This window comes from Podarcis bocagei, assembly GCF_964188305.1.
Source record: "Podarcis bocagei genome assembly, chromosome: 2".
NCBI lineage: Eukaryota > Metazoa > Chordata > Lepidosauria > Squamata > Lacertidae > Podarcis > Podarcis bocagei.
In genome coordinates, this window is record NC_138126.1 from 104,841,347 (window position 1) to 104,868,774 (window position 27,428).

Here is a 27,428-nt window from a genome sequence, read left to right on the forward strand (position 1 = left end):
GGGGCACCGGGCAGATCTTTGCCCCCTGGTGCCGCATATGCTTAAGACAGCCCAGCATGTGGGTGTTTTTTTTTTCTGACCTGCTTCCTCCCACCTTCACAAAGCCTCTGTAGCGAATTTCCGCCTTTCACCTTCTCTCTTCCCCATGGCTAAGGAAAGTTGTCTTGGGCCTTACCCTACGTCACATGTGTACCTGATCAAACATTTCTCCAGCACATAATTTTTAACTAGGGTTGGGGGGGCTTTTTTGGACGTTAGCCACTGACTATGCTGGCTGGTGCTGATGGCAGCTGGAAGAGTCCCCATGCCAGGATGCAGTTCTTAAGACTTCTCATTCAAACAAGGAACCTGTTAGGCTTCCCTTGGGCAAATCTCTCTTGCCTCCATGCAATGATGGAGGTGATGTCTGCAGCCTCCTTCATCTGCAGCGCCCCCGCACCATATCCACAACATTCTCAATAAGGGTAGCCAAATGCAAAAGCAGGCAGGACTTCTGCACCTTTAATAGCTATGTGATGCAATCTGCCCCTGCTAAAATCCCCTCTTCTACACAACTATTAAAGTTGCAGGCGCCCTGGCCACTTTTGCATCCAGACACCATGCCCCTCAATGTCACTTAAAGTCCCAGAGGCAGATTTTCAAGAGACTGCAGAGCGACGATGGAGTCGGGAAAGCCATCAACAGAAGGAAAGTCAGCGGATCCAAACAAGTTGTTCCCTTGCACAGCGTGACTTGCATGTTTACTCAGACATATGTCCCACTGTGTTAAATGGGGCTCAGTGAACATAGGACAGCAGCCTTAGTTGGGGACACAGAGAGCAGTGGTGCATTTTGTGGGTCAGATTTATTCTGATCACTTGGGATCTCGCTGCTGCCTGTTTCATAAGAACCACTGGGCCTTCGCCATCTGCCGGCATGTTTTCCCCAACCCTATTTTTGCTAACTGTCAACTGTGGTATTGTCAACCCAACCCTCCCATATGTTAGCAACTCTCTCTCTCTCTGGCTAAATGGAAGGATCTTAAAAAGTACAGTATCTGTTCTGAAGTCATGGCAGCGGCGGGTGGTGGAGGAGAGCAGAGCAGGCCTTGCTGTTGTCTACAGAGGCAGCTAGGACAGCCAAGCTATTCTGGGTGGGTTTCACCTCTGTCATTCAACAACTTCTGCTTCAGCAGATTCCAACTTGCTGGGTCTAAATCCATCCCCATTCTTTCAAGTTGCATTTATCTGAGCTGCAGTGCAGCCCTGGACGGCCCAGCCTGCCTTCTTCCCACCCTGGTTCGATTCTGAGCTAGGCCTCTCAGCTAGGCCGCCCCATCGGTTTCCTAGGGGGGCCAGGCCACTATTATCCTTTTGACAGAGCTGTGGATTTGGGGTTACGGAACAGATGGAGGCAAAGGGGCCAAAGGAGGATGAAAGGTTTACACTAATAGAAATGCCCAGCTAATTGTTAAGGAGATTAGAGGCTGGGCCAGGCAGGCACTCTCGGCTTGGAGGTGACCTGCCGCATGGAATCAGAGAGCCCACGGTAACGTTAACCAAAGCGGCGCTAAGAAAAATAAATCCTCCACCAGGGAGAGGCGGCAGATTGAGTTGCCGCTTGAGCGTTCTGGCCTTAGCGGTGGGATAGAAAGGCGTTTGGGGTGGATCAAGCCTTAGAAGAAGGGAGACAACGCAAACGAGAGACACAGATACAGTGCAGAGCACTACAAGCGCAGAGAGCAGGCCGGAGCGGAAGAATAGGTCTCATCAAAAGGCCATTGTGTAGCCTGTCAAAGCCCCCCTCCCTTCTTTGTGGCTTCTGTAGAAGCCCCACTATTGGTTACAGGAGGCCGGCAGCTCATTGAAATCTTTGTAATCCTAGCTGCGCTAATTAAGCAAGGCTGCGGGTGCTTAAGCATGTACATTTTTTTCTGAGCATTCTCTCCTCTCCATCCGCACCCCACCCCCTCTCCACACTGGAGAAGATGAGGAGGAGGAAGAGGTCAGTGTGAGCCACGCAGGAGGCAGCAGCACTGCCAGCAGGGGGGACGAGGCAGCCAAACGAGATTGGCTTTACGGGCAGAAGATTAAATGTAGGAAGAGCTGGTGCACACACACACACAGAAAGAGACTGGGAACTGGGGCAGGTGCACGTCATTGGGTCTTTGACTGAGGTGTAAGGTTCGTTTGCACTAATCCAGATCGCTCGGCTGGCTCGGCTGTGCCTATGTGAGCGTGCACGTTTCCATACCCCCAACGAAGGACTGGGAAGACCTTAGGTGCCCACCCCAGTCCTTGGGACTATATCCGCTGTCCGGACAGAAGATGCCAACGAATGGGATCCACCAGCTTCTGAAGATCCAGTTTGGCTTGATTAACTCTGACAACAGGTACCTGACGGCAGAGAGCTTTGGCTACAAGGTCAACGCCTCAGCGCCCAGCCTGAAAAGGAAGCAGATATGGACCCTGGAGCAGGACGGAGACAGCTCCGTGGTCTTCCTGAAGAGCCACCTAGGTAGGTACTTATCTGCCGACAAGGACGGCAAGGTCTCCTGTGAAGCCGAGAAGCCGGGAGGTGATGGGCGTTTTGTCATTGTCACCCAGTCGGACGGGCGCTGGGCGCTCCAGTCAGAACCCTACAAGCGTTTCTTTGGCGGTTCCGAAGACAGGTTGTCCTGCTTTGCCCAGACCATCACAGAGACGGAGCTCTGGGCTGTGCACTTGGCTATCCACCCCCAGGCCAACCTCTTGAGCGTGAGCAGGAGAAGGTATGCGCACCTCAGCGCTCAGGAGGATGAGATCTCCACCGACAGCAACATCCCTTGGGGTGTGGACTCGCTCATCACCCTCACCTTCCAGAACAAGAAGTACTGCCTGAGAACCTGCGACAACCGCTACCTGCGCAACGATGGCACTCTGGTCAAGGAGCCTGACCCCCGCGCAGGCTACACCCTGGAATTCAAGGCGGGCAAGCTGGCCTTCAAGGATTGCGATGGGAAATACCTGGCGCCCATGGGACCTACCGGCACTCTAAAATCTGGCAGGAGCTCCAAGCCGGGCAAAGATGAACTCTTTGATCTGGAAGAGAGCCACCCGCAAGTAGTTTTCGTGGCCTCCAATGGCAGATATGTCTCCATCCGGCAAGGTAAACCTTTCTGCTCTGTGGGACTACGCATAGCCAGGGAATATTCCTCTCCCCTTCTAGTTCCATAGCCATAACATGGGTCTTGTTTGTTCGTCCGCTTTGTACAATGGTAATACGCTTGTTCTTAGCCACAGGTGACTCACTGAATGCATATGGTGGGGGGTGTTGATGATGGTAGTTGCCACCATCAGTTTCCTGATGCTTCTTTGCTTCAGGAGCTGCCTCCCTAATCCTCATGCTTGGATAGGGAAGGAAAGATGTGTCTCATGGCGTCTATTATGGTTCCTTGCTGGTCTCGCATCAAGTCGATTATCTGTTTCTAGTACAGGGCAGGTGTGTTGTGCTCATTTGCACAAATAAGGATCTAGGAAGATGTTGTGGGGAAGAGATGAGTGCAGGGTCTGAAAGCCAAGGACAAGTGCAGTGGCACCGGTGGAGAAGAGGAAAGTCTGCTTTGCTCTCTATGTTTTGCTACAGCTTCTATGGCAGCGTGTCAGATTGGAAGTGCTTCTTGTCCACATGATAATCAGTATGTCAGCAGGCATCCCTGCTGCTTAAGAAACAAGAACAGTTGCAGGCTCTGTCTTATATTCAAAGGATGGGGCACAGGGACAGATGCAGAACCCACTCTCCTGTGATTTTGCTAATACTGGCATGGTGGCTCCATAGATAAGCCAGTGGGTCTGGCGGCTGTTTAGCAAGAATGACACTCATGTGAATTTACAGGCTTCTGATTCTGCGCATGCACACCAGAGAGTGGCCCTGCTGGAATGGATTGAGATTTTTACAAGCTCTCTCCAGCAACAACTATTAATCTGAGTGGCGTGAGGACAGATGATGTGCTCGTTACATTTAACTTCCTTCAACACAATTAGGCAATGGCACTTGGATTCCATCATCTACTGCTGTCCTTGGTATTAAAAAATTATAATCAATTTTATAACCTTCTTCCTATCAGTCGGTGCAGCCAGCTCTTTCATTCTTCCTAGGTTGCTTTTAGTGCCGCCAACAGTGTCCATCAAACATCTGCCCAGTGTCCCTGAAGGGGCTGTTCACATTCACAGCTGTAGTTGCCCATTCCTACGATTCCCATGTCCTACCCCAACATTTCTAGGAAATGCTCTTCAGTGAACCATTCTAGGCGGCCTCCCCCTGCCCAGAGATCAATGGCGCTCCGAAAGGCCTTATGGGTAAAGAATGAAAGGCAACTCCAACCTTACATCTTTCCCACATGGCTCCAGAACTGGCCCTTAAGGACCACATTTCAATCAGCCCCCAAACAAAAGAGCAGCAGCAATCCCCAACAAAGCTATGACCCAAATGTCTGAAGGTGCTACAGAGTGATGGTTTCACGTTGAGAAAATATTCTTTCCCCAAGGTTTGTCTGTCCCCCCCGTTCTGAAATTCTTTCCAGAGGGAGAAGGCTATTCCCCCATAACTACTTCTTCCCATGCACCTAAGAGAAAACTAACTGTAGTCTCCTGTTTATTTTCATTTATTTATTGCATTTATATACCACCTTCATCTTCCAAGGATCTTGAGGTGGTGTACATGGTTCTCTTCCTCATTTCATCCTATGTGAGGTAGTTTAGGTTAAGAGATGGCGGCTGGCCCAAGGTGACCCTATGAGCTTCATGGCTGAGTGGGGATTTCAACCCTGGTCTTCCAGGTCCTAGTCCAACTCTCTAACCATTACGCCATGCTTTTTTCCTGACCTGTGGCACCTTTGGGTCATTATAGTGGCCACGGACTATAGCTTTAAACACAGGGGGGCAACCTTTCTGGGGTTGAGGGCCTTGTTCAATTGGGGCTGGAGGATGCCTATTGCAGGTGGCAGGTGAGGCCAATGCAAAAATTGGGTGGGACAGCCCTTCTCTCTCTCTAGCTCTCCCTCTCCCTCTCTATTCATCCACCATCCTTTCATTTTCTCTCTTCCCCCTCTACCACAGGTGTACACAAGCACCCACGTCTCTTCCCTTTATCCATCCATTCTCCATTCATTCTCTTCCTTCGTTTTCTCTCTCTCTCTTCAAGTGCCACCACAGGATTTGGAAGGCCTCATGCAAGCCTTGACACTACACCTAACGATAACCAAAGAATTGCCCTCCCAACCCATTTGCTTAACTGCAACACCAACAGTCTGTTGAAAACAGAAAAGGCTGTGCCCTGTTTCTGCTATGGTTGCCGCATTTTATGCTAACCCAGCTCCCGTGCCTCAAACAGGGTTCTCACACAAACTTAAGCAAGTCAAGCTTTCCTCATCACTATCTTCATGACAGGGAAAGCTTCACTGTCTTCATGAGCCAGTAAGAAGAGGGATAAAAAGCTGGTGGACAAATGAATCAGGTGAAGCAAATCGATCTGGAGTAATCACACTCTGCTTCTGTACTCTGAAACTAGGGTTACGTTCTTTTGAATAAAAGCTGGCCCTGATCCTGTGCTTTCAAAGCAGCCTGGCAGGAAGAAATTAAATAGCTGAAACTTTTTTGTGACATGAAGACAAACTGATGGGCAGGTCTCCATCGGCTCCATTTCCGAAGCGCCAACGTTGTTTAGAATTCCTAGCCCACATGTTCATTTATTTCTATTATAAATTTATTTTTATTTAAAGGGTTTTAGGCTGCCTTGCAGGGCAATGTCCTCTCCAGGTATATGCAAATATATAACAGATAAAAAGGCAATTCCAATAAAATAATGTACATAACAAAATTTTGACCAGCACAATAGCAAACAACTAGCATTCAGTTACTATAAATTAATTAATCTTTAAAACAATACATGGCCCAACATAGAAAGAGTTAAAACAACAATCTCCAATAACTAGCAGCCTAAAACCAACACTCTGAGAAAGCAGCTACCTTAATAAAATAATCTTAATTAAAAGCCAATCAGAACAGATGGTTCTTCAAAGGCTTTTTCAAGGTTGGCCCTGACAGGGCCAGTTACAAATCCCTTGGAAGCCACCACTGAAAAGGCCCTATATCTGGTGCACACCTGCTTATATACCATTCATTTAATGCACCCCCCCCAAGTATCCTGGGAACTGTAGTTTGTTAAGGGTGCTGGGAATTGTAGCTCAGCACACGGTGAACTGTATTTCCCATTATTCTTTTTGTGTGTGCGCGTATTCTTTAAATGTATGGTGTGTACACAACCTAACTGATCTTTATTTGTGTAAAATATTTATATACTGCCTTATGGGGCTATCTCCAGGCAGTGTTGGCGGTCTGATCTTAAGGCCCAGACTGTTACATGGTCCTTCACATAACTGGGTCCTGGGCTATTTAAGACATAGGTCGCCAGCCTTTGGGGGCCCTATGGGCACATACATAGGCAAACGAGAGAAACTTGTTGTGGGCCTCACATACACACTGCAACTAAGCACACATTGCAGCCTAACCTATGGGCTACAATATATACTGCTTCTTTCAAGTCTAATTTCAGCAGAGGGAGGGGAAACACCATGGAAGGTGTTCGTGAATTCCATGTTCGCTTGTGGGCACCATGTTAGTGACCCCACCTGGTTTACGGCTCTAGAACTCGAAGCTAACATTTTGAATCTGGCCTGGAAATGCTCCGGCAAGCTGGCACAGTATTGGTATATAATATGGTCTAAATGTCTACCCTCAAAAGACACCCTGAATACCAGCAGAGGTTTCTGGGTTGTCTTCCAGGGCAGCACGCCATAGAGCACACTGCAGTAGTCTAGTCTGGATGTAACTAGTGCAGGTTTGATTGAGGCAAGGTCTGCTTTCTCTAAATAAGAGTGCAGTAGGTAAAAAGCAACCACAGTCATTTGTGCTTCCATAGACAGCACCAAGCCCAGTCTTTACACTTGGTCTTTACAGGGGACTGCACAACACCCACCCCATCCCAACCACTTGTAGCCCCATGTCCGGATCGGCTTTCCTATCTACACAACAGCTTGTCTGGATTAACTATGCATTAAAAGAGTGGGGAAATTGCACCTTTGGCCATTGTTTAATATACCCCTTTTGTCCTGTTTTACAAAAGTGTGTCTAAACTGTATTAGGTGGGCAGCTAATCCACTGTATTCCTGCCCTTAGTTGCTTATCTGGCCTTCATTACTGTAATGCAGTATGGGCCTCTTCTCTCACAGTGATTAGCGTAATTATTTTCTTAGCTTCCCCGCGGAGTTACCAGATGTTTGCATGTTAATTCATTTAAATAAATGCAAATTTAAAATTCACATTGCCTGGCATTGATAATTAGCCTTTTTAAAAATAATAATAATAATCAAAAATCCCCAACCAGAGGAAAAAAGACTGATTTAAGCATACTCATCCAGAAGCCACTCCTCTTGCCCCAGAGAAAAGTGATCGGATATGGACCCTTCTTCTTTTCAATGCTGTTTTTAAGAGTCCAAGCTCTGGGAGACAATTCTAGCCCATCACTCTTCTGATGTTCTGGTGGCTATTAAATGCCCCAATTCAGAAGCAGGTTAAGGCTGTCAGCTTTTGAATTGGCTCCTATAGGGGCCCCTTTAACAACAGTGATTGTCAGCTGTGACAATGGAGTGCAATTTGATTTTATATCTATATAAAGTACCTTTGCATTTTCTTCCAGTTACCTTTTTTGAATTTGGAATGTGAGTGGGAAAATGTGGAGGGGATTAAGCACAGTGTAAATTTATTCATATCTACTCAGAGATATGCATTCTGTGGGACTTACTCACATGTAAGTGCTTATGGGATTTCAAATATTGACCTAAATATGGAAAAACAAGGAATAGGGGGCCTCTAGGGTGTCCAGATGCAAAAGAGAACAGTGCTTCTGTACTCTTTATTAACAGCTTGGTAGAAGAAGGAATTTTGCCTGGTCATCCTAGGGCCATGAAACGTATGTCCTGAAATTTTTTTATTTTCACTCTGTCCTGATATGATCTCCAAAACTATGACAAATACCATCCTCATTTTAGATTTTTCTCTGTGTGGAATCATGAGGGTCATGAGGACAGGAACTTTAATTTAAAATCAAATAGAAACCCATATTCTGAAAAGGGAACTATACTAGAAATTTAAATCTTGCGTTGTGTCGTAAGACTCTAGATGCCTTTTCAAGGGTAGCTGTTTCTGGAAAAACAACATGTTGATCTCTCCCTTTTCTTTCTTTGGGCATTGTGGAGGCAAATATGCAGGAGGTTGCTTTGTTTCTGAGGTGAAGGAGGGGATTTGGTGTGTATTGCATGTTTTTCCTCAACTTTAAAATTCAGGTAAATACGTTTTGCCAGCAGAAAGGTTGCAACCGTGTGTGTTTAATGAATTAATGAATTAAATGTTCCGAAGAAGACACCAGCGGTCATCAACTGTAGAAAAATTGCTTTATTTAAAGCTTAAGAAGGAAGATCTTCAGCTTCTACAGCAGCCAACGAGCGCTTTTGAAATGAACTGTACATGTATTTGCATGTTGTATGAAAATCAGATAGTGCAGTCTGATTTCCTCAAGATGACCCACTTCATTGTATTCTTCCTCAGCTAGCTTAGGAATCGTGCGATGGGCAAACAAACCCTAGCGGTACATAAACCAACCAGATGGGAGCTGAGTGAGTAACAGGTGGCAACAGGAAATGCCACACTGCCAAAGGGCTTGTGTCCGTTACTATAGCAACCTGGCCTAGGCCAATTTCTGGGGGAAAGAGGAGCTACCCAGTCTCCCATGATCGAAAATATATAACGTGATCTTCCGGTCAAGCTTGAAAGGCCATTCCGTCCGTAACCCAACGAAAGAAGGGGAAAATCCAAGTCTTGTGAGGGAAGGGAACTTTTTTTTACTTTGTGGCCCAAAGTGTCATACATCAAACTGCAAAAATAGGGCTTATCGCTCCGCAGAAATTAATAAGGTTCTTTCCCACCTGTTATCTTGAGGGAGGGGGAAATTTCACTGTAAGCTGTTAGTCAGGAAGTTGTTGTTTCCAACCTCCCCTCAGCCACGAATTTACCACTAGGCTCTTAGGCAAGCCGCTCTTTCTAAGCCTCAGCTACTCATCTGCAATATGGACATAACACCCCTGCGGACACGCCTTAGCTTTGAAGGGTGGTTGCGAAGTGTTGAGAAGGATCTGAGATAACGTGTGTGGAGAAGCTGAAACAAGTGAATGCCCCCAATCAATCAATCAATCAATCCCACCATGATCATCAAAAGAAACTTTATTATTTCCCCTCCTCCCTAGGTCATTTAGTAGGCTGTTTACAGTACAGTATAGCCATGCTTTCTTGAACCAATCGTCCTTTCCATTTTAGCCTAAAAATGTAGTTCATGGGTATGTGTGAACACAGATGTAGCTGACCCTACATAGAAGTTGCTGTGGTGTGTATTCCTCTTAAAACTGAATGTGCACACACTTGTATACTTATAAAGCAGTGGACCTCATTCATAGCATGGAACCCAGGTGGCTTTTGCTTTCCTTCAGCCCTAAAATGCAGCCTTTTGTCTCTGGGAAAGCAGTCGTCTTCCTATGGCCAACGTGCCCACTTCTAATCTTGCATGTTCTCTGCGGTGTGTCTTCATGCGTGTCCTAGGCCACATTCGCTGCCACACTATGTGTCAACGAGCACTAGTTTAGACAGCTTTACAAAGAGGATTAGGCAAATGCAAGGAAGGCAGTTCTAAAAATAGCAGAGAGTATTGTGGCACCTTAAAAAAACAAACTGTGGCATAAGCCTTCAGGAGCCACAGACCATTTCATCAGATGCATGAAGTATCACCCTGCATTGGTAAACATGGTGGAGGTGTTGGGGAATGTAGAGTTGTGAGGTCAGAGGGAGATGAGAGGCAAAAGGAACAGAAAGTGACCTGAAAGCAAAATTGATATAGTAAGCTGCAGCAGTGTCTGTGTCGGTTCTGCCCCACCAAAGTGGCTGTCACTGATACTAGTTGCTGTGGACTGTCTGGGGAGTGAGAAACAAGCGGCAGAGGTTGTTTTCTTCATAGTCTACTTGCAGGCTTCCTAGAAGCATCTGACTAGCCACTGTGGGTAATGAAAGGTCGGACCAGGTAGTCTCTTGCATTGATCAAGCAGGTATCCTCTTGCAGATACCTTCTGAATAGGGACCGTGACGTTGGTGGTGATGAGTGAGGCCAATTCTTCTCTGCTGTTTTGTGACTTTTTAAAAATTCGTTGGCAACTCCCCTAGTAGGCTGCTGCAGCATTCAACTCTTCTTCAGCATATTGGTGTTTCGTTTTTAGTCCATTGTCACCGTCAGTGACCTCTTATTTCAGAAACTCTAATATGTTCAATTAAAAACAAAACAAAACTCCTATACTTGCAAAACCAACATATGGGTCCTTGTCGTAGTGGCTAACCTCCATAGATTATATGGAGGGGGTTGGGTTTATTGTTGTGTTGTGTCCCCATTTCAGAAGCTTTGCCGCTCATGAGTAGGCCAATTACAAGAGCAGCTACTTACGGGGATTAATCAACTGCACTTTGGTCTGCACGGGCTCTTCAACTTGAATGATTTGAAGCTACCCACAGGATGTGCTTGCGAATTCCTAAATGGCTCCCTCTGTATCTCCTTAATCCCAGCCTCCGACCCCCTTTGCCCCAGTCTCCCCCCGCCAGCTGTTCCAACCAGCCACTTCATCTCTTTGAGTAGGATTATCCCACATTTAAGTTCAGTCATAACCTGTTTTATGCTGATGAAACCCAGCAATGTTTATCACTGCCCTCCGGAGGGAAGAGCTTGGATGTGGCTGACAGGCCCAGAAGCTAGTCTCTTCTGCTAGGGTTAATATTATATTGTCAAACTATTACAATCTCATCCCACTTGGCCCTATAGATACTAGCCACAGCCTTCCCTCTGCATTTTTGCCAGGTCTGGCCATACCCATTGGGATGGTGGGATGCCAGAGATATCAGTATGTTGGCAAGAGACTTGCTTTGTTGGCAATGAGCAACAGCCAACACAGAGGCTCACAGACCTCCTTTGCCTGTTCCAAGCCACTTAGGAGCTGGTGACATTGGCTGGCAAGTTATTAATAGGGGGCTTGTGTGTCAGCCAGATGGAAACAACAGCAATCAGATTAATGAGGATAATTAAAGTGATTGTTGGAGGATTTGCTAGCAACGCAGGAGTGTGAGAAGGGGGTGCCTATGGCTCAGTGAGGTGGGCATAATTTTAGCAGGGATCGTTAATGCCCCTTCAGCTTGGAGGGTTAGCCAACTTCCTTGTCAATTGTAACCTGTTTGACAAGAGTTTGTGTGGAGATTCTGATGAATACCTTCCCTCCAGGTATATGGTTCCTTGCACTGAGGAATCTAATCAAAAGTAGTTTGCCTGGAGGGGTCCACCACACCAGCCTTCCCCAATCCGGAACCCTCCCAGATGTTGTTGGACTACAACTCCCATCATCCCTGACCATTGGCCACGCTGGCTGGTGATTATGGAAGATGTACTCCCAAGCATTTGGAGAGCATCAGGATGGAGAAGGCTATACAGTGGACTTGACCATGGCTGGTGCTTATGGGATGCGTCGAGAAAATGTAGCTTGCCCACTAAGGTTGGCTGTGGAGTCTGTTGGTAAATGAAACCCTGCAGACAAGGGCAGCAACAATGCGAAGCAGCAAAACTGACTCAGGCAGAGGATTCCAAGGAAGATGTTATGACCAACCCAATATGTTTTTCTGCCTGTGGCGAAGGATGAGACAGTGCTACCCCCTTCTGTGTACGAAAGCTGATTGTGTGTCAAAGCTGAATAGACGGGCATTTGAATCCTGCTTCAACTCTGACGCAGTGGCCTCTACTGCACTTGAAAGCAGCAAGCCAGGCTAGGGGATACTCACTAGGTATGCCACATGGCACACAGTTTTGCTCCTTCAGCATTTGATGTCTGAGGTGGCCACCTCAGAGTGCCTTATGGTGAGGCTGGCCCTGGGAAGTCCCATCTTCCTGTCTCTATGTGAGTGACAGTCGTTTTAAAAAGTGATAAGATTGTGGATCCCACAATCACCACATGTGTACAAGTTACCCTTGACTCTCTGTGTGTCATATTGGTAGACACACACACACACACACACACAATGAGAAATCATGACTTTTCCCTTCCTCAAGGCAACACTCCCAAGACAATCAGAAGAAAGTATAATTGTCAAACTGCAAGGTTTTCAAACTGTGATCCATGGACCACTGGTGGTCTGCGAGCTCCATTTAGGTGGTCCACAGAAAAGGGTTAGCAGACTCTCCAAGTGTCCTTATTTTCCAAGGACACCCCCTATTTAGAAAAGCCGTCCCAGTTTCTGATTTGATCCCCGAATGTCCCACTTTCCCTTAGGATGTCCCTATTTTCATTGGAGAAATGTTGGAGAGCATGGAGTTATCCAACCCTCATGGCATCTGAAGGCAATCCTGTATAGGGAAGTTTTTTATGTTTTATGTTTTTATATATGTTGGTAGCTGCCCAGAGTGGCTGGGGCAACCCAGTCGGATGTGTGGGGTATAAATAGTAAAATTATCATTATGGAATGAGACACCCCTATTTTCATTGGAGAAATGTGGGAGGGTATGGGTTTATGCATGGTCCTGCACATGATTTAGTTATTTTTACTAATGACAGAGTTTTTTCACCAGGGTCAGATTGTCAAGCAGGTAAACAAGGCTTTTGCTGAGGGCCCATGATTTTCATAATAGGGACTAACACAGTCTATTTCTTTTTTTCTAAAAATGAACAAATTAAAAGAGTTATTCCTCAGTGGCCTAACTTGCAGCCTGATATTTTCATAATAAGGTGCTGGTTTTGATTATGATACTGGTGCTGAATGAAAACACGCTATTAAAATACGAGTTATGTGCTTTGATCTGTAGGGGGGGGGATATTTAGTAGCCCACCAAAATTCCTAGGAATTTTGAAGGAGAGAGAGAGGAGAGTGAACCACTGGCCAGGCGCGTGTGCTCCTGAGGAGCCAGTTATGGTGGATCATACAATCCACTTGAAAAGAGCTGTGTTGCAGAGGTAAGAGCTGATTAAATGCCAGGCAATGGAGTAGACTTACCCATGTGGATTCTCATTTAAACCAGGTTGGCCTTACCTGTATTGTATACTTTTACCATGCCAGGAGGATCCCTAACCCTGGTGAGTGCTGAGCCGCCATGCTAACATTGCAAATGTGGTGGCTGAAGGGGCTGGTGGAAAGAAAACCAGGGTTGAATGAACCATTAGGTTCATAACACTTTTGGCCCTCATATATTTATTTTTTTTAGGCTGCTATTTCCCCAGCTCTGCATGGAACTCACTGGGTGACCTTGGGCCAGTATCTGTATCTTAGAGGCATAGTGTCTGGTGGGGTGAAGCCACAACAATAACTAGCCAGCAGTAGCATCAGTTCTGCATACTGAGAAGGTGAGGTCAGGAACCAGGCAAGGCTTGGACTGTGTGGTTGCATCGGCAGACCCAATCCAGCACTGTCGCTGGTGCATATGCATAGCCCTGGCCTTAGTTCTCCCGCTGTTAACATTATCTTCCTTACAGTGTCATTGTTGTGAGGAAATCCATGTACGGTATGTATGCCATCTTTGGAGGAATGACATCATCTATCCTTTTGCTACAGACAAAGCCAGGGTGTGTGGAAATGTTTGATTTATCGTTGAAGATTCCCCCACCCCTTTGATTTGAATAAATTTGTTAATGTTAGCTCATTGGTTTGTCAGCTTTATGGCAATTTATTTACTTCGGAGATTGTGGTATGTGCTACTTAGTTCTTTCCCTCTGATTTCCTTAGGCTCCTCATATGTTTAAAACAATAGGCACATGGGATACTAAAGAGATAAGTTACTCTAACTTGCTTCTTGTTGGAATCATAAATTACGTCACAAATCTGGCAGGAGGACAAAACCAGCCCTGGGTGAATCAGCTGACAACAAAGCATAGCACTCGCATTAGGCCATTTATTTTTTTGACAAAGATCACAGATCTGCTAAATCTCTGGTCCCAGGCTGAAATTGCCTCTTGGAAATAATCAGGGCAGGTTGAGGAATGGCATTAACACCTCAGCCAGCCTGACTGTGGCACTATAGCCAGATGAACAAGGACTTAAAAAGAAAGAAAGAACGAACAGGTCAAGAATAGGTTTGCAGAGTATGTGAATGTACATTGCATGCATAGGAAAGCTGAAACCGATTCAGGAGTCTCTTGATGTTTCGGCTTTTACTTTGAAGCAGCTATGGAAGCTATGGTTTTGATCAGAGCTTTGGGGAATTTTCCCACTACAATACTGCTGTTCTGGGGGGGGGGGGAAATATAATTGGAGCTTCCCAACTGGAGCTTTAAAACAATTGCAGATCACATTTAGTTTCAGAGAGGGGGAGGGGGAAGAGTAATCCATGAGGTCGGGGCGGGGAGGGAGGTTGCAAGAGAGAGATTGAGAGATCTTAATCAATCGCCTGCAGTCACTCTTTGGTGATCTGACTGCCAGCAGTGAGCTTCATGGGGAATTGACTAAGCAAGTTCTGTGAATCACACACCTATGGCTAATAAATAAAAAAAATTAGGCAGTTCGTAGGAAGGCTGCATTTGAGGTGGTGTAGACAGGGCTCAGGCGCGAGCTGGCTAGAGCTGACCAGAGAATAGTGGAGTGTTTTCTTGGGTGGTTTCCTGCCCATGCTTGCCAACAGAATGTTAAGAACTAGATAATGACATGTCCAATTGGTTTCTAGCCAATCAGGAAACAAATCCAAGTGCCAACTATGACAATCAAACCAGTGAGAGGCACTTGAAAACTACACACCTGTCTTCTATTTGGCGTTGTCCAGTAGACAGAACCAGGGACCTGCAACAAAGTACGGCGGCGTGGAGTGCTCCTGTTCAGTGTTCCAGCCAGCCATACCCTTTTCCAGGATATTCCGTTCCATCCTCTCCTAGTTTTCAGTTTCCCCACCCCTAAACAAATACTCAGCATTCTATGGCAACTGAGCACGCTCAGCCCTGATTAGATTGTTTGAGGTTCTTTCCCTCCCCTCCTTAATTTGTATTTCTGCAAACTTCGGGATTCCTCAAGCCTATTACCGATTCCTTCCTCTTACGAATTTTGGCTGCATAAGCACCGTCACTTGGAGAATGAATTTTCTATTAGCATATAGGATGTTGGACCTGGATTAAAGTTTAGCTTTTGTCGTGGACTTAACCGGGTGGCTTAGAGAAAATAATTATATCTCTACTGCAGATCCCCATCACAATGGAATGAAAGTGAGTCACACACATCTCAGGGCTTTTGTGAGGGTGAATTGAGATAAAGCCCTGCTATCTGTGTAGTGCCCTAAGCCTTATGGAATGCTAGCAAGGATGTGATGACCAACAGCAGCCCCCCAAGGCACAGAGGATGGAGAGGCAGAGGCAAGTTAGTGGGGGCCACAAGCTAAACATTCAAGCAGCAATTGTGTGAACTTCTCCCCCCACCTCTGCATAAGTAGTAGGTATAGGGGCAGGGGTCCCAACTTGAATAAAATGTTGGGAGGTGGGCCCAGGTAAGTCCTGCCCCGCATCATCAATTACATGATGCGGTGCGCACACACCATTTGAATGGCAATGCCCATCAACATTTTTTTGGGGGGGTGGCTGGCCTCAAGTATTTTATTGGGGGGCAGCGGCAAAGCCTCCTCGGCCCCTAGGAGTCGGCTCCTATGTATAAGGCCCTCAATCTCAAATGTGACTCTGGTGGGAGGGATAGGGATTTAACCTATTGCCCATTACTGTGGTCTTGATCTGGATCAACCACCCACACCTATTTACGTGAGTTTTTGTTTTTAATTCATGTAATTGCTATTTTTGTGAACAGAGTCACATTTAGCGTGACCCTTAAGGCAAAAATAAAGGAAGAGTGTTGTTGTTTTTCTGTTGTTCATATTCTCAGAATTTACTGTTGGTTGTTACTCACATTTTATGAGGCTGTCCGTAATTAATGAACCATATATTTACTTTTTATTCCCCTCCCCCCCGATAATTAGTTACACCTTCTCCATCTCTCTTTTGTGCGTCTGAAGGAACGCCTTCAACTAGATAGTTCAGTTTGGTTAGAGTGTGGTGTTGATAACACCAAGATTGCAGATTCGATCCCCACATGGGACAGCTGCATATTGCAGGGGGTTGGACTGTATGATCCTCAGGGTCCCTTCCAACTTTACAATTCTATGATTCTAAGATGGACCTCTGCTTGAACCCTTCTCACAGGTTTTCTTATCTGGTTTCATGACTGACAGTGGAGCACGATGGATCTAAACAATATGAAAATATGTCCTTTCTTCCTGCTAGGTGTCAACGTCTCAGCCAATCAGGATGAAGAGACACACCACGAAACCTTCCAGATACAGATTGATAAAGAAACCAAGAAGTGCATCTTCCATTCCAACACGGGCAACTACTGGACCTTGGTGTCGCATGGGGGAATTCAGGCCACAGCCACAGAAGTGTGAGTTAGGTTATGTCCTCATGTCACTAATGGGGCCCTAGAGCATTTGGGGCCTTGGAAGTCTGATGGCAGTTTTGGCTAGACATAACAGAAGGAGAGCCAGGGCATGGAGAGAATGGATGCAAGACTTAGAACAGGGCTTCTGGGAAGGAGTGATGGGTGCATAAGCACATAGAAGACCTCTACCGAGTCAGATCAGTGGGCTATCTGTTCCTGCAGCCCATTTTTCACAGCAGCAAGCCAGTGACTCTGGTTTGCCCCCAAGCAGGACTTGAGGCAAATACAGTTGCCTAAACTAATGTCCATCTGTCAGGGGTTCAGGAGCAGAGGCGAGGGCAAGGGAGGAAACAGAGAGCGAGGGGGAGGAGGCCGAAGAAAAGATGAGTGATGACGACGACCCGAGATCTCCGAGTCTTTCCAGTGAATCAGAAGATTCACAGAAAGGAGCGCCAGTGGCCAGAGCAAGGGGGGAGCCTAGGGGGACACCCCAGGAAGAAGGGTCCAGAGGGGGCTCAGAGGGCAGCAGTTGGAAATCGGGGCCAGCGTCACCAACAGAGCGCAGTGGAGAGGAAGGGCGCCAGGTATCGAGCTCTGGCAGCTCGCAGCAGGGGGGAGGGCATGAGTCAGGAGTGGCCACACCTCCATCGGGGAGCGAAGAAACGGTTAAGCGGAAAGTGGAAGGTTGGGCGCGCGCGCCAAGTTCAAATGCACAGGAAGGTGGCGCAGTAAGCAGCCCGGAAAGGGAGCCAGGTCCTAAAGCCCGACGCAAGGAGACAGAAGGGTCCGGGGGGTCAGCGTCAGAAGAGTCCAGGAAGGAAGAGACCGCGGGGGGCAGAGGGACCCAGAGAAGAACGGTCAGGCGGAAAAGGTGGAGTAAGGCTAGGGTATTAAGCTGGTGTACAGGGGGCGGAGACTCAGACGGAGCTTCGCCGGTCTAACCCATAAGACGTAGAGCTGCACGCGGCAGCTTGAGAATGGAAACTGTAACTCAATAAAGACTTTTATAAAGTGAACGCTGGCTAGCGTGATCCTCTGTGAGCTAGGATCTGGAAGCAGCTCTGACACCATCAATGCTTCCTTTTGTGTGTCTGGAAAGGAAAAGCGTGGTTTGGGCACAGCATTGCAGACATACAAGAATTTGCACATATGTTTGAGAATCAGGGACCTGGAAGTGAACAGCATAGCCATTCAGAGAAGGCAGGATAATTCAGGATAATGTTCAGTATGGCACCAACATTGATACCAACTGGGAAGGCAGCAGAGCAGCATCTCTCAAGGGTAGCTAGCGAGTCTCAGGCAAAAGTGTGCATACATAACCGGGCTAAATTAGGATGTTTGCGAGCTTTTTCCAGACCTGGGACCCACTGTCAGCTCGAACACGGAGTTTGGGATTCACTGCTGAATTTTTTGAAACACACTTATAAGAAACAAATAATACTGCAAAATAGGACATATATCTCACTACTGAATTTTTGATAGTACATTTGTACAGCGGTTGTGACTCATCTTAGGTTGGCTGCGCAAGCCACTAGTCAGTGGGACCCAACTCACCAGTTGAAGAACTAGATGATCACAGACAAGGCAGGCGTCCTCAGCCCTGGTGCACTTGCCCAGGGTAATTTGCTGTGTGTCCTCTATTCCTATAGCAGCACCTTTAGCGACAGAAGTGGAATGTAAGAGAGAGAGGGAGAGAGGACTGCCATTGTCAGTAACTTCAAGCAATTAGGGGAACCTAGGAAGCTGCTTTGCACTGAGCTAGACTATTGGTCCATCTAGCTCAGAATTCTCCTTCATGGATCACTGCCTTGCCGTGGCGAAGGGGCTTGAATAACTCAGAGAAGCTATGAGCTATGCCGTGCAGGGCCACCCAAGATGGACAGGTCATAGTGGAGAGTTTTGACCAAACGTGATCGACCTGGAGCAGGAACCGGCAAGCCACTCCAGTATCCCTGCCAAGAAAACTCCATGGACAAAGACAACAGGCATATAAAAGTTATGACGCTGGAAGATGAGCCCCTCAGGTTGGAAGGCGTCCAACATGCTACTGAGGAAGAGCGGAGGACAAGTACAAGTAGATTCAGAGCTGATGAAGCGACTGGGCCAAAGCCGAAAGGACGCTCAGTTGCGGATATGCCTGGAAGCGAAAGGAAAGTCCAATGCTGTAAAGAAAAATATTGCATAGGAACCTGGAATGTAAGAACCATGAACCTGGGTAAGTTGGATGTGGTCAAAAATGAGATGGCAAGAATAAATATTGACATCCTGGGCATCAGTGAACTAAAATGGACGGGAATGGGCGAATTCAGTTCGGATGACCATCATATCTACTACTGTGGGCAAGAATTCCGTAAAAGAAATGGAGTGGCCCTCATAGTCAACAAAAGAGTGGGAAAAGCTGTACTGGGATACAATCTCAAAAATGATAGAATGATCTCGATACGAATCCAAGGCAGACCTTTTAACATCACAGTAATCCAAGTTTATGCACCAACCACTGGTGCTGAAGAAACTGAAATTGACCAATTCTATGAAGACTTACAACACCTTATAGAAATGACACCAAAGAATGATGTTCTTCTCATTATAGGGGATTGGAATGCTAAAGTAGGGAGTCAAGAGATAAAAGGAACAACTGGCAAGTTTGGCCTTGGAGTTCAAAACGAAGCAGGGCAAAGGCTAATAGAGTTCTGCCAAGAGAACAAGCTGGTCATCACAAACACTCTTTTCCAACAACACAAGAGACGACTCTACACATGGACATCACCAGATGGGCAGCATCGAAATCAGATTGATTATATTCTCTGCAGCCAAAGATGGAGAAGCTCTATACAGTCAGCAAAAACAAGACCTGGAGCTGACTGTGGCTCAGATCAGCTTCTTATAGCAAAATTCAAGCTTAAACTGAAGAAAGTAGGAAAAACCACTGAGCCGGTAAGATACAATCTAAGTCAAATCCCTTATGAATACACAGGGGAAGTAAGGAACAGGTTTAAGGATTTAGATTTGGTGGACAGAGTGCCTGAAGAACTATGGATGGAGGCTTGCAACATTATACAGGAGGCAGCAACTAAAACCATCCCAATGAAAAGGAAATGCAAGAAAGCAAAGTGGCTGTCCAACGAGGCCTTACAAATAGCGGGGGAGAGAAGGCAAGCAAAATGCAAGGGAGATAGTGAAAGATACACGAAATTGAATGCAGATTTCCAAAAAATAGCAAGGAGAGACAAGAAGGCCTTCTTAAACGAGCAATACAAAGAAATAGAGGAAAACAATAGAATGGGAAAAACCAGAGATCTGTTCAAGAAAATTGGAGATATGAAAGGAAAATTTCATACAAAGATTACCATAATAAAAGACAAAAGTGGAAAGGACCTAACAGAAGCAGAAGACATCAAGAAGAGGTGGCAAGAATACACAGAGGAACTATACCAGAAAGAAATGGATGTCTCGTATACCCCAGGTAGTGTGGTTTCTGACCTTGAGCCAGACATCCTGCAGAGCGAAGTCAAATGGGCCTTAGAAAGCACTGCTAATAACAAGGCTAGTGGAAGTGATGGTATTCCAGCTGAACTATTTAAAATTTTAAACAATGATGCTGTTAAGGTGCTACACTCAATATGCCAGCAAATTTGGAAAACTCAGCAGTGGCCAGAGGATTGGAGAAGATCAGTTTACATCCCAATCCCAAAGAGGGGCAGTGCCAAAGAATGCTCCAACTACCGCACAATTGCACTCATTTCACACGCTAGCAAGGTTATGCTTAAAATTCTACAAGGAAGGCTCAAGCAGTATGTGGACCGAGAACTCCCAGAAGTGCAAGCTGGATTTCGAAGGGGCAGAGGAACCAGGGACCAAATTGCAAACATGCGCTGGATTATGGAGAAAGCTAGAGAGTTCCAGAAAGACATCTACTTATGCTTCATTGACTATGCAAAAGCCTTTGACTGTGTCGACCACAGCAAACTATGGCAAGTTCTTAAAGAAATGGGAGTGCCTGATCACCTCATCTGTCTCCTGAGAAATCTCTATGTGGGACAAGAAGCTACAGTTAGAACTGGATATGGAACAACTGATTGGTTCAAAATTGGGAAAGGAGTACGGCAAGGCTGTATATTGTCTCCCTGCTTATTTAACTTATATGCAGAATTCATCATGCGAAAGGCATGAATGAATCCCAGGCCGGAATTAAGATCGCCGGAAGAAATATCAACAACCTCAGATATGCAGATGACACAACCTTGATGGCAGAAAGTGAAGAGGAATTAAAGTACCTTTTAATGAGGGTGAAAGAGGAGAGCGCAAAATATGGTCTGAAGCTCAACATCAAAAAAACGAAGATCATGGCCACTGGGCTCATCACCTCTTGGCAAATAGAAGGGGAAGAAATGGAGGCAGTGAGAGATTTTACTTTCTTGGGCTCCATGATCACTGCAGATGGTGACAGCAGTCACGAAATTAAAAGACGCCTGCTCCTTGGGAGAAAGGTGATGGCAAACCTAGACAACATATTAAAAAGCAGAGACATCACCTTGCCAACAAAGGTCCGTATAGTTAAAGCCATGGTTTTCCCAGTAGTGATGTATGGAAGTGAGAGCTGGACCATAAAGAAGGCTGATCGCCGAAGAATTGATGCTTTTGAATTATGGTGCTGGAGGAGACTCTTGAGAGTCCCATGGACTGCAAGAAGATCAAACGCATCCATTCTTAAGGAAATCAGCCCTGAGTGCTCACTGGAAGGACAGATCGTGAAGCAGAGGCTCCAATACTTTGGCCACCTCATGAGAAGAGAAGACTCTCTGGAAAAGACCCTGATGTTGGGAAAGATGGAGGGCACAAGGAGAAGGGGATGGCAGAGGACAAGATGGTTGGATGGTGTTCTCGAAGCCACAAACATAAGTCTGACCAAACTGCGGGAGGCAGTGGAAGACAGGAGTGCCTGGCGTGCTCTGGTCCATGGGGTCACGAAGACTAAACGACTAAACAACAACAACAAAGCTCAGAATTATCTGCAGATTCTAAACTTTGGGTGGACAGACTTGTGGGATCTGCTTTGGTCTTTATTAGAACCCTGAGATTCACCAGGCAGTCACACACTGCGAATGATGGAGCAGGGTGCCTGTCAGCGTGTTCTTAGCTTAGGAATTACCAGAACCAGGCTTACAAGTTCTTCCAGTCAAGGAACCACTCCCCATTTCCCCCCAGGTATTCCTTCCTGCCCCCCGCCCCTGCCAGCAACCTAATGGGGGAGAGTGGCAATTTGTTGCACCTGCTACACAATGTGGTGTCCTGTGCACAAAACCCTGTTGATTTCAGGAAGACCTACGCCCATGCAAGTGTGTGTAGGGCTGCACTCTCTGAATGTTAAATACACAATAGGGAAGAAAGAGCAAAATGATCATTCATTATCTGACCAGTGCTCCCCCCCTTGCTTTGTTCCCGCAGATCTGCTAGCACCATGTTTGATATGGAGTGGCGTGGACGCCGGGTAGCCCTCAAAGCTCGCAATGGCAAATATATCTGCACCAAGAAGAATGGACAACTGGCAGCTGTCAGTGATGCAGTGGGTGAGTCTTACAATGGGATGCCATTGCCGCAATTACGGGGGCCTAAACCTGATAAAGGGACGCGGGTGGCGCTGTGGTGTAAACCACTGAGCCTTGGGCTTGCCGATTAGAAGGTTGGCTTTTCGAATCCCCATGACGGGGTGAGCTCCCGTTGTTCGGTCCCTGCTCCTGCCAACCTAGCAGTTCGAAAGCACCTCAAAGTGCAAGTAGATAAATAGGTACCACTCCGGCAGGAAGGTAAACGGCGTTTCCGTGCACTCCTCTGGTTTGCCCCATGACCCGGGGCTGGCCCCATGACCTGGAAAAACTGTCTGCGGACAAACATCAGCTCCCTCAGCCAGTAAAGCGAGATGAGCGCTGCAACCTCAGAGTCGTTTGCAACTGGACTTAACTGTCAGGGGTCCTTTACCTTTACCTTTACCTTTAAACCTGATAAACCAAGGACCACAGTCTGTGTGTTGTCAATAAAGCTGCTTGTCTTCCGCTATTTGCTGCAGCTTCCTTATTGAGAATGGTGGCTGGAAGAGGTAGGCGAGCCAAAACCATGCCCGATGGGCATCAGGAGAGTACCTAAATCTGTGTTATATGGAAACTGGAACATTGTGGGGCAAGATCACAACGAATGAGCCAACGGAATATATTACAAGTATAGCTGAGGCTTTGTTGCTGGGACAGTCAGAAGCTGAGAGCGGAGAAAAGGCTGTGTAGATATGGAGCAGTTCCAGAGGAGGCTATATTGAGAACAAATGAAACGAAGAGTTTGCCGGGCAGTTGGGAGGAAGTCACTTTTGCTAGAGCACAGACCAACCAAGATTGAAACTGGAAGTTACTTGACTGGAAGTGGGGAGGCAGCAGCAGCAGGCCAACAAGTATGGTCTTATCCTAAGCAGCTGTAAGGTCCTCAGACACACCTTGCAAGTCAGGAGAGCAGGTGGCTATAGCCAGGTGTCAGAAAAGACCACCTACTGAAGTCCTACTGAAAGTGACACAGCTGTTCAGTGCAGCTTAAAGCTGGATGGCTTCCAGGTGCACCTGAGATGAGCCCAATAGCAGGAAGGCCACTCCGGTCAGACTCTGGCTTTAGCTGCAGATGCCAATTCAGTATGCCAAAGCAGGAGGAGAGCACTAAGGTGATGCCAGAGCAGTTTCAAAATAACGAGTAATCAATGACATAGTTTGTCCAGGATTCTTCCGCATTTGCAACTCTTAGGACCAATAATGGCAAGGAGCTCGCAGAAGTAGGATGAAGCCCAGTTGTAACCTCAGAAACTTAACTGGAAGGGGGAATTGAAAGCAGACTGCTCCTGCTTACAGAACTCTTACTGAAAAGCAAAAACGTTAGCTAGAGATCTGCAAATTCAGGCTACTGAAAGCACGTATGTGGCTGGGAGAGCAATCCTGGACTCACTCGGGCTGAAGTCTGATGCAAATGTATTCACAAATGCACGTTTTGGATCCCTAGCTCATCACAGTCACATTAGCTTCCGAACTCACTGACCTACAGTTATCTGACTACAGGGGAGGATGAGGAATTTGTTCTCAAGCTGATCAACCGGCCCATCCTGGTCCTTCGCGGGGCTCATGGCTTCGTGTGCTACCACCGCAACTCCAACTTGCTAGACGCCAACCGTTCCGTCTATGATGTCTTCCAGATCATCTTCAATGACGGCGCTTACCAGATCAAAGGTAACTCACTAACTGGCTGCAAACTGGGAGCTGGGGAGGGAGCTCATCACATAGTGAAATAATTTTGGACCATATGTCGGAGGGATGCTACGAGAACATTTGTTTCCCAGCTGTGAACGCAGCCCCTCCAACTTCCACCTAAAATCCTGGAGAGCCACTGCTAGCCAGTGTAGACAGTAATGTGGTAGGTGGGCCCAACGGCCTATCTCTGTATAAGGCAAGTTCCTATGTTCCAACTGACTGCAAAGTCAGATCCCCCCATGCGCTACCACAGTAAGCTATTTGTGCAAAGCAGTTCCTATCATTTGGAGAACTTTAACCTCACCATTAGAACCCATTGCCATCCTATAACAAATCCTGGGTGTAAGGCCAAAAAAGTATCATCAGGCGTGGGGGGGGGAACCCCAAGGTTTGCAGGAGTACCCAAATAAATATATATTTATGCGGGTGCAGGGGGTGAAAAACAGCCCAGTGAGGATTGGGCAGTGGCACTGTTTAAGCAATAGACTGCTAGGCAAAAGTCTGGGGATTTTGCAGCCCTCTCATCCCTCAATGGTAGCTGGTCATTGATGACAAGCAGCCACACTCTAGAAAGTGGCATGGCTAGTATCTGAAGCTGCAGCTGTGGTGTTTCCTTAACAGTAAAATTCCCCTGAGTGCAAGAAGAGTGGCAGCAAGCCCAGCCACTCAGATGCCATCACTGGGGAGGGCATCAGAACAGCAAATGGGTGGGCCCTCAGAATTTACGTTTTTCCCTAAAGTGCCTAGAACAGTCTCAAAATTAATAAAAGCACTTATGGCCTTTTATCATGCTGTGATTTGGGATTGTAGACACATGGGGAGCCTCACAAGTAGTTGGCAATGTGGGACTGCCTCCATGTGGACCCAGGGGGTGGCCACGTTTGCAACTGGGAGAGCCCCACTGTTACAGATCCAAGGGCCAATGACCCTGCTTTTTCGCTGTATTTGCTTCGACTTCCCCTGCAGCCCAGCTTGGCTTGCTTTGCTCTGCACCAGGTAGCATGATATGGTTCCGCCAGTTCTTTGCTGTGGTTTCAGTCGTGTGTGTGTGTGTGTGTGTGGATGTGTGGATGACTGGACCAGTTATGGCTCAGCAGCTCTTTTAAGGAACCTGTGGCCAAGGGATGATGGGCATTGGGAGCCCAGATACATCAGCAAGGCCACATGTTCCACATCCCTGTTCTATCCTTCCTGTCCTAGAACTTCAGATTTGTCCCCCAAACGGATCTCTACCTGCCACAAACTTCAATCCCATGCACCTTTAAGAGAGGGAGGGAGGTGGTGGTGCCTCTATGTGCTCAATTACATGCAAGCTTTTAACCTTTAAAGCCCTATACGGCCCAGGACCCTCGTACCTACAGGACCACCTCTCCTGGTATGTCCCACGGAGGACCTTACGGTCTTCAAACAAAAACATCTTGGAGGTCCCGGGCCACAGAGAGGTTAGGCTGGCCTCAACCAGAGCCGGGGCTTTTTCGGCTGTGGCCCCGATCTAGTGGAATGCTCTGTCACAAGAGACTAGGGCCCTGCGGGACTTGACATCTTTCTGCAGGGCCCGCAAGACAGAGCTGTTCCGCCTGGCCTTTGGCCAGGGCACAAACTGACTCCCTCCTTTGGCAATCTTCACAGAACTCTAGCTCAATGGTTGCCATTAATCTGATTTGAACTGATTTTATAATGAAATGATTTTAGAATGTTGTATCATTTTACTGTTGTTAGCTGCTCTGAGCCCGGCTTCGGCTGGGAAGGGCGGGATATAAATAAATTATTATTATTATTATTATTATTATTATTATTATTATTATTATTATTATCTCCCACTGACACCTGCTCCTTCAATGCTCCTAGGCCTCGGTGGCAAGTTCTGGTATGTGGCCACCAACGGCACCGTCTGCAGCGACGGCGAGATGTCGGAGGATTTCTACTTTGAGTTCCGCGAGTGCAGCCGGGTGGCCATCAAAGGGAAGAACGGCAAATACCTCCGCGGCGACCAAGCCGGGACCCTGCGCGCCGATGCCGACACCCTGCACCGGGCCACCCTCTGGGAGTACTGACGCCGTGCCACTTGCTGAGTAGCACCGTAGATGCTCTAGCTTCCGCCACGGTAGCCGAGCCAGCTCAGAGCGGACACAGAGGTGGGGTATTTGACGGGGAGGGGGAAGTTGAGTGTTCCCACCTGGACTCCAGAGGCACGGTAATATACCCCCATCTTCCTCCGTGGAAAAGGACCTTGCTGGGAAGGAGGGGTGGGGGGGACCTCTTGCCCTATTTCCCATAGTCTTAATCTGTCTAACCTTAGAAGCAGCACCCTAATGCACAGCTCCCGGGAGGGTGCGACACTGATGTACCCAGGATTAAAGCGATAGAGGCTCCGTTTCAGAACCAGCGCAACATTGCCTGTGGCTGTCTTCCCTTTCCCCTGCTCCGCACCTGAAACAGAAGATGACAAGTTGCAGGTTTCAGGGGGCCTTGTGGAACGTGGGAAGCTCCAACTTTGCTTGCTCTGCTCGCTGTAGCTTAGTGTGAAGGATTCACTGCAAAAGGGGCAAAAGGAAAGGGTTAGTTGGAGATGCTCACAGGGCACAATCCCCACCTTTGCTGAAGTAATGGAAGTTGGAAGCCCTTTTCTCCCCACTCCCTCTAAGTTAGGAGAGCAGTAGAAGATAGAAAGCAGCCTTCATACTGAGCCAAAATCATTGGTACATCTAGTTCAATACTGTCCATGCCGACTGGTAGAATGCTGCAGGGTTTCCGGCAGTGGAAACTCCCAGCGTTACATGCAGATGCCGAGGACTGAACCTGGGGCCTTCTGCATACCAAGCAGGTGTCCTCCAAGAAGGAGGAAACCTTCTCCCCTAATCCTTTCTCTGCTCTGTCCAATGGATGACCTGCAACTCCTCAGATCCCCCTCTCCCCAATTTTCTCTTCCCTTCTTAGCAAGAGCTCTAGTTCTAATACTCGCTTCACCTACAACTCTGGAACAAAAACAGTATCCTGAGGGTTTTTTTTGGGGGGGGGGAGCAGTGGCTGTGGGCCCCAGCAGCTGCATGTGCAGAGATGGAAGCTGAGTGCTGTTTAGAAGTCAAGGCAGTCGGGAGGGTCTTGGCAGGGCTGGAACATCTTCCATGGGGTGGTCTAGCCACAGACAATGGGCTGTTTTGGGTAACATTCCAAGAGGAGGGGGAAAACAGAGCTGGTCTCCAAAGGATGCAAAGATCTGGAGGAAGAGGAACCGTAGTTAGACTAGCAGAGGTCTTCATATGACAGCTGAGAATCCCAGGCCCCGGAACACGAGACGCTTAATCTCAGGGTTGTAGGTTCAAACCCCATGTTGGGCAAAAGATTCCCGAATCGCATTGTGTTGGACTAGATGACAATTGTGGTCCCTTCCAATTCTGTGATATGATAAAGTCTACGGTATGACCACCCCTCTAAGTCATTTGCGCAAGTCCTAAGCTACGCGTGGTCTCCAAAAACGCCTCCGTTGTCCTGCTGCTCTGTTCAAGGGCCTCCCCCTCTTGCACATGCTGCACACCTTCCACAAATAACCTAAAGGGGAAGGAAGCTGCCTCTATATAGAGCTTCCTGTTCCGACAGCTGCATATGGCGGCTG

At 47.3% G+C, this 27,428-nt stretch overlaps 1 protein-coding gene across 2 annotated transcripts; it reads left to right on the plus strand.

The window, feature by feature from the left end:
• Nucleotides 1-487: 487 nt before the first annotated feature.
• Nucleotides 488-27,428, plus strand: FSCN2 (fascin actin-bundling protein 2, retinal). Of its 2 annotated transcripts, XR_014004602.1 has the most exons (6): nt 488-3,126; nt 16,388-16,544; nt 21,987-22,108; nt 23,627-23,794; nt 25,664-26,523; nt 27,133-27,418. XR_014004602.1 is itself a non-coding variant. In XM_081180911.1 (5 exons), the coding sequence occupies exons 1-5, from the start codon at nt 2,307-2,309 to the stop codon at nt 25,867-25,869; spliced, it is 1,473 nt and encodes a 490-aa protein (XP_081037037.1). In that variant the 5' UTR covers nt 488-2,306; the 3' UTR covers nt 25,870-27,428. The 2 variants fall into 2 exon arrangements, 1 of the variants encoding a protein (XP_081037037.1); XM_081180911.1 differs by having other exon boundaries at nt 25,664-27,428.